Source organism: Eumetopias jubatus, unplaced genomic scaffold (genome assembly GCF_037043125.1).
Source record: "Eumetopias jubatus isolate StellerSeaLion01/CBP00866 unplaced genomic scaffold, mEumJub1_p1.0 scaffold_10, whole genome shotgun sequence".
Taxonomy (NCBI): Eukaryota; Metazoa; Chordata; class Mammalia; order Carnivora; family Otariidae; genus Eumetopias; species Eumetopias jubatus.
In genome coordinates this window covers 87425262-87432560 of record NW_028274816.1, presented here as the reverse complement: position 1 = coordinate 87432560, position 7299 = coordinate 87425262, and the positions used below count along the sequence as shown (strand labels likewise).

General features: G+C 54.8%; 1 protein-coding gene across 4 annotated transcripts; it reads right to left on the bottom strand.

Annotated features, from left to right (window-relative positions):
* Window positions 1-247: 247 nt before the first annotated feature.
* LOC114203951 (CMRF35-like molecule 6) lies at window positions 248-6348 on the bottom strand. Of its 4 annotated transcripts, none has more exons than XM_028097209.2 (5): window positions 5919-6348; window positions 4963-5298; window positions 3153-3264; window positions 2641-2786; window positions 248-462 (listed from the first exon to the last, which is right to left on the bottom strand). In XM_028097209.2, the coding sequence occupies exons 1-5, from the start codon at window positions 5977-5979 to the stop codon at window positions 404-406; spliced, it is 714 nt and encodes a 237-aa protein (XP_027953010.1). In that variant the 5' UTR covers window positions 5980-6348; the 3' UTR covers window positions 248-403. The 4 variants fall into 4 exon arrangements, with proteins under 4 accessions (XP_027953010.1, XP_027953013.1, XP_027953012.1 ...); XM_028097210.2 differs by having other exon boundaries at window positions 396-534; XM_028097212.2 differs by lacking the exon at window positions 2641-2786 and having other exon boundaries at window positions 5919-6346.
* Window positions 6349-7299: the final 951 nt, after the last annotated feature.

Sequence of the window (7299 nt, the reverse complement as noted above, 5' to 3'; positions counted from 1 at the left end):
CTTTGGTGAATATTTGGCGAGTGGATGGAGAAAAGAAGGAATATTGAGTTGAGGGGTTGCACTGGGGGTTCTCAGGAGGGCAAGGTCACCAAAAAGCAGGCCCTCCCTCACCCTGGGCTCCCCTGGCCAACTTGGCACTCTCTACTGCCAAAATCAGAGTCTTATGGAGTGCTTCCCCAACCTCCCCAGCAAATCACCACACACATCTACTTGTGTGTGTGATGTATGTCATTGCTTTATTCACGTATTTATTTATTTATTTATTTATTTATTTATTTTTACCAGTTTTTGGCAATAGGTGGGAAGAGATAGGTTTGGGGACAGAAATTCTTCCTCCTCTAGTCTGAGTGGCAGTGTCTCTGGACAGGATATCGATGCTCAAGGAGGGCCGCAGGTTTCTTCATCAGGCCGACTCTGTGCCCACAAATTGCTCACTGAGGCTTGTTGACCCAGAGGACGGCACTGAGCATAATCAGAAACAGGGGCACTTTCAGGAAAATGAGGAGCAGGAAGTGGACACTGCCGAGCAGGGACCTGTAGGAGGGACACGGTGACTGGCAGGTGTTTCCTCCTGGGCATGAGGCCCAGGCTCTGCCTCTCCCCCACCTGCTTTTGTGCTCAGGTCCTGTGGCCTCAAAAGTCAATATCAGTGTCAAAGCTGATTGGTACCAGGGCCGGACGGCCCCGTGCTGAGGGCCCCACACTCCTGTCCTTCCGCTCAAGCCTCCATCTTGAGCATCCGGACTCAGCAGACACGTGAGGATGTGGTGGTGAGGAATGGAGGGAAAGGGAGAAGAGGGGACCCAGGAGGCTCAGGCTCCAGAAACAGCTTTCTGAACCCACAGCCCTAAACTCTCACAGGAACTCAGCTCCTGCTGGCACCGACTGAAGAATGAAATGTTCCCTTATAAGGACTCCTCTCCCAAATTAGTCTTGACTCACATTCAGTATGATGGTTGGAGCTGCTCTTCTGCTTAAGCTGCTCAACAACATCAACCTCCAGGAGTGTCCCCCCAAGCTCAGCTCGTGGCCAATCCCCTCCCCCTTCCGGGTCCCAGTAACTGTCCCCACGCCGGATCCTCACAAATGCTGTGTCCCCGCCCCACACTGGGCCTTTGTTGAAGCTCTCCACCTTGCCAGCCCCTCGCCTGGCTCGCAGCCTGCGGGTTTGCCTGATGTCCTCTCCAAAGTCTCACTGGGCTCCTCTCGCACACCCTGTTGGCACCCTGGCTCATATCTTCTTTGCCCGCTGGAGCTCTGGGGCAACAGTGGACAGCCTTGGACTGGCCAGTGGTTTCCCGTCTTCAGCTCTCCCACCTCTTTGCCTGAGGACTCTCTTTACCTATAAGACTGTGTGTGGCTTTCTGAGCAGAACAGGCCAGAAGTGGCACAGAATCCATGTCCCCAGGAGGGGACATCAGCCTACAATACTCTTTCTCCACATAAGGGGCCTTCACTCACCACTCTGTGAGAAAACAGGAAGCCCCGCCATCTTCCCCCACCTTGAGGACAGATGTATGTGGATCCCTGCCTCAGCTTCCTCACTGCTAAGTGGGCCAGCTCTGAGGCATGTCCTATGCAGTATCTCTGAGGTCGTCCAGTGGGATGGAGCCCAGTTGCTACTGGGATAGCTCCTCCATCAAAGTACACTTCATTGGCTTTCCCCACCTCCCTGTTCCCTCACTATACTTCCTGGGATCACCTTTTCATAAACTAATTGCCCCAAAGTCCTTCCCTCAGGATCTGATTTTGAAGAAACCCAAACTTAAACAGGCTCTTTGGTACTTGTTTTCAATGAATCTGGATTGCTTTCATCAAGCCCACCATCTACCCGTGCACCCTATCATCCTATCCATTAATGAGCAATTGGTGTACTGGTTTTATTGGGCTGATGTCACCTGTCCCCAGAGACCCTCTGAGACCTGTTCACTCAGAGGACAGCACTGAGCATGCTCAGGAGCAGAGGCACCTCCAGGAAGACCAGGAGCCGGAAGTAGGTCCTGCTGAGCAGGGACCTCTGGGGGACACGGTGACAGGCAGTGAGCCACATCTTCAGGGAGACGCCCTGGTACCCTCCACAATCCTTCTGTCCCTGTGCCCATGTCCTGAGGCTACAACAGTCCACACGGAGATCAGTCCCAGGAGGGTCCAAGGGCGGGGCAGCCCCACACAACAGACCACGCCTGTGACCCTCAGGCTAACAATTGCCCTTGAGACAGGACTCCGGACACGGAGAGGGCCTGGCTATTGGAGTGACGGGAGGGAGACCCTAGGGAGCAGGCAGGACTTGGGCCAGGAAAAGGGTTCTACCTAAGCCCGTCCCATTGGGGGTTACCCTGTCTGAGGACCAGAAATCAGTGCTGGGTTTTTTTGTCTGATGTCTCCTCCCCACGAACAGTGTTTCGCATGAAGGATCAGAAATGTGTGCTTTAGTCCCAGGGAGGATCTGGCACCTGTGCGGTGCCTCCAAAAACCTTGACCTGAAATTCAGTGGTTCATGATGGAGGGAATGAATGGCCCCACTCACCTCTCCTCTCTCTTAGAGGCCTGGTCTTCAATGGGATGACTCTCTGGCGAGGGCCTTGGGGAGAAGGGGGAGCAGAAAAGAGAGCCCAGGGGCCCCCAGAGCACCTGGCTGACCTGGGCTGGGTCCTGAAGGCCTCCGATGCAAAACACTTGCACTTGCTCTTCGTTGCCTCTGGATCCCGATTTCTGTAGATACCTGAGTGATGGCTCCCCAAATCCTACAGGTCTCCAGGAAATGTCCTCTCACCGGCCAGGTCTCCCTGATCATTGTGTATTAAATAGCAATCGCACCACCCTGAAACTCTCCCACACATGCTCTCCCCGACCCATGTGTACTATTGCCTTCAAGCATTCATCACGAACTGGCATTACTTCTATTGATGAATGTGTTAACTTCTTCACTGTGTGAATTTCCCAACTATTGTCAGAGCAGGATTGTGTCTAGGTGGCCCAGGGCTGTATCCCTAGAAGAACACCTGGCACTTGGTAGGATTTCCACAACTCAGTGTGGAGTTGGTAAATAAGTGAAGGACCTAGGCCAAGACAGTCACGCCCACATTCCTTAGCCCTCTGCGTTGCCTAGAAATCTCCCAGGTGTCAAAGGTCTCCAGCTGCTAGCCCCTTACCCAGGATATTGACTGGGATTAGGGGACTCCTTCGGGGTCATGGTGCTCCACGTGGGGGCTGGCAGGATCCTGTGAAGACCTGGGGTCCTGGTGGGCCTCACGGAGCTGGGAACTGTAGTGAGGATTGAGGGAGAAGCCTGTGTCAGGCCTGCTTCCTCCCCCAGGCCCTCCCACTCTCTGTCAGCTGTCTGGCTCCGAATCACCTGGTCCTGGTCACTCAGGCCATCTGGACAGATGTCCTGGCTCCACATCCCCCCACAGCCACACCCAGTCTGACTGGCACTCAGGCCCTCCCCTGGCCCCTTCTCCAGGTGCACCCTGCCCAGGTGGGCGATTTCAGAGGCAGAGTCGTCCTGCTCACCGGGGCACGTGAGAGTGTGTGGAAAGAGCAAGGGCTCCGGGCTCAGCCACCCCGCACCTTATTTACCCTGGCAGAGGATGGGGTGAGCCTTACTCTGTAGAGATTGATCCAGAGCTGGGGGTGGGACAGGCAGGGTCCTTAGGTGGGGCTGATGTCTGGAGTGAGAATCATGCAACAGGGCACTCAGCGGAGTCTACACTGAATGGTGGGACCCTGGCACTCAATGCACTCAGGCCCCAAACTGTCAGCCAGACCCGTGAACCTGGGGTGCCACAGGACAGAAAGATAGACAGAAAGAAAGATCTAGAGAGACAGACACACATCCGGGGGACCCCATAGAATGTGGCCTGTCCTGAAGCCAACTGGACAACTGGCTTTCCCTCACCCCGCTGGTGGTGTCCGAGGATGCTCAGCCCCTCACTGTTAAATAGGATCTCACAAAGGGCCTGGGAGGGAAATGTCCCATGTGAGTGAAACAAAGACCTACAAGAAGGACCTCGGAGGAACCAGGGACACCATCAGAATAAGAAGACAGGATAAAAATCTACCCACTTAGATGGATGATCTCCATGTGGTTTTTAGGAAACAAACACAGGGTTCTAGTAAAGAATTCTTTGCAGCACAAGGAAGTATATTTGGGGTCATAAGACCAGAGAACTCATTTTTCTCATCCTTCTTCTCCTTTGTCTGAGGGGAGATTTCAGGGGTTTCTCTGAGCTCCCTCCTGTGGGGACAAGGGGCCCGAGGGGGAGGGTCAAGCTGGAGGGGGAGGGAGGTCCCCAAATGCTCACAGAAGCCCCACATCAGGGTCTGGGGCTCCTTCCTGGGGCCCAGTTCAGGCTGCCGCAGACCCCCAGGATCACAGCGTTGAGGCTGGTGCCTCAGGAACCATCCATGCCACACTGATGTCCTGTTAGAGCCCGGGTCATGGGCAGCCAGTAAGGGAGAAAAGTGAATACCCTAGGAGTTCTGTTCCCCATTGGGAGGACAAAGAGCAGTCCAGGAAGAGATTTGGGTCCCCTTCAGCATGGATAGGACCCTTGTCAGGACAGGAAGGCAGCTGACCCCAGACTCAGGCCCATCCCCACTGCCCACCCTGGTAGAGCTTTATGCGTGAGAGTGTGTCAGGGTGGGGCACATGGAAGCGCCTAGGTCAGCCAGAGGTGTGCATGGGCTTGTGTGAGTGTGCAGACAACACAATGCTTACACACACAAATACACACACACATAGACACACAGACATATGCACAGACACAAAACATGCACGTGCACACACACACACACACACACACACGGACACATACATGCACATCCCCTGTGTCACCCACCCCATCTTCACTCCACTCTTCTATCCCACAACCCACAGCTTTTGTGCCAGGGTCAGGGTAATCGGCCCTAGTCTCAGGCAGCCCTAGTGCTGGCGCTGGGGGAGGGGGTTTCACAGCTCACCTGGGGTCACAGACACCACAACGAGGAAGGTGGGGTCGAGGAAATATCCTGGGAGCCATGATGTAACGATTCCACACCAGTATGTTCCTGCATCACCTTCTGTGAGGTTCTCCATGGTCACTGTGAAGGTGAGGTTGGCGGGATGGTCCCTGATGGACACACGGCCGTTACTCTCTTCTAAGTCTGCCTCTTTGGTCTTTACAGTACTCCAAACACATGGGCTTTTGCACCAGTATTTGACCATCTCTCTGAATTTCTCCTCATACTGACACTGCACGCTCAGAGATCCGCCCACGGTGCCCGTCACGGAGGTGGGGCCACTCAGACACCAACAGCCTGGAAAACACAACCGAGTGTGGTCCCTCACCAGATGAGCCTGGGTCAAGGGAATCTGGGGTCATGGTGGCCCTGGATTCCCCAAAAGGATCTCAGGGACTGGAGGAGGCCTTCGCAGGAGACAGACATTTCCTGAGACTAGAGGGGGAAGAGGTAGCTCCCTACCCACAAAGTGGCACAAGGAGAGGGTGCTCAATGTGTGTGTGTGTGTGTCTGTCATGCACCAAGATCTCCTTTCTGACTGTGACCCTACAGTAATGGTGGTCACAGGCGCCCCTCTCCTCAGAGTTGCTCTGTCCACTATAGTGGATTGAACTCACCTGCTTCATGCTCTAAATGCTCCTGGTCACTGCTGGGGCAGTGCTGGCCGATCCTGGAATGTTCTCTGCTCTCCCTCCTCCCATCCAGGTCCTACTTCCCTCCCCATGGGCCGCCCCACACACACACTCTGACCACAAGGAAGTGACATGTCACTTGTCCATTGTCAGTACTCTGCCCTGAGAGTCACAGTAGAGTGGACTTTCCAAAGAAGAAAGACTTCTGTGTCCCTCCCCTGTCTCCCCTGTCTCCTTCCTTCCCACTCAGGGCACACTTCCCTGCCCAGGCTCAGCCCTGCTCACCTGGGACCTGCAGAAGGAGCAGAGCTACAGGCAGCCAAGGCCTCCCATCCCTCGGGGTCATGTCTATAGCACAGAGGTCACCCACAGCAATGCCAGGCCCCTGATTTCAAGCCACCTCCCAGACGGTCCAATCTCCACGACCCACTTCTGCTTTTTGAGGCCTCTTTCCTTTCTCGTCAACCTGTGTTGGTCTCACAATCTTCTTCCACGTTGACTCAAGCTGGTCGAGGTGCCAGAAGCTAGGGGAGGGAAGCACCACAGGCTGAGACAAAGTCCTGGGTCGGGTGCCCCGGGCTCCTCTCAATCCTGATGACAGGACAGCTCCTGGTCAAGGACTGGATTGGGATTGCCATCCTCTTAAGCAGACAACATCTGCTCCTCTCTCTGTCCACACTCGCCCCACACAATGGAGCCACAATGGAACATTTCCTCCTCAGTGGAGCTTCCTCACCGCCATGACATGTCACTTCCTTGTGGTCAGGAGGGACCATGTCCGGGGTGGAGCCCCAGTAGCCCATCTTCTCAGGCATCGGTGGTGCCTGCAGGGATGTTAGGAACCCCTAGGCTGCAGCTCCAAGCACCCACAGTCCCCATGGGACCCCTGCTCTCCTCTGGCCACACAAGTTGGCACTGTGAACTCAGATGCCTTCAAAGGTCCCATTAGGGTTCTGGATTCCTAACCAGGGTACAAATCCCCCAGGCTGCGCTTCCCTCCTGTGTGTTTCTCTGTTCTCAAGACATGGACATGGAGCAGCCGTCACGAACCCCGTGAGCACCTCACATTTGACCCTTCTTTGCAAAGTCCACTCTACTGTGACTCCCAGGGCAGAGTACTGGCAATGGACAAGAGGGTCCAGAGATTGAAGGAGCTGATGGGACGATGGGGAAATGTGAAGCTGAGACTGGGCTGCTCCTCTCCATCCAGTGGCACGAGGGACCGTTGTGTAACAAGAGGGTGGTCTGCCAGAACACTAGCTGCTGGTGGCCCTTTTGGGTTCACAGTGGTGACCGGGGACCACTTCAAGGTTCAGAGTTGGGGGATGGTCCTTGCCAGGAGGTGGGGAGGTTGTCCTAACTCAGAGTGGCGTGTTCTCATGACATGATGGGTTTGGGGTGAGTTTATGCTGGAAATGGTAGGGAGGCAGGCTAAGGTGCAGGGCCTGACATCTTGCCTGGGTAAAGCCAGGTCCTCAACTTTGTCACGCACAACCAGGTCTATCAATTTTCCCCTAAACACTCTCTCCCCAGATCTGTTCCTCCTCCACACGATCTTATCCAGATCAAAGGGAACAATATTCCCAGAGTTATTGCAACTAGACCCTGTCACCCGGGATTCCTCTCTCTGTCATTCCCCACTAATGCTTCCTCTGGTACTGTGCAT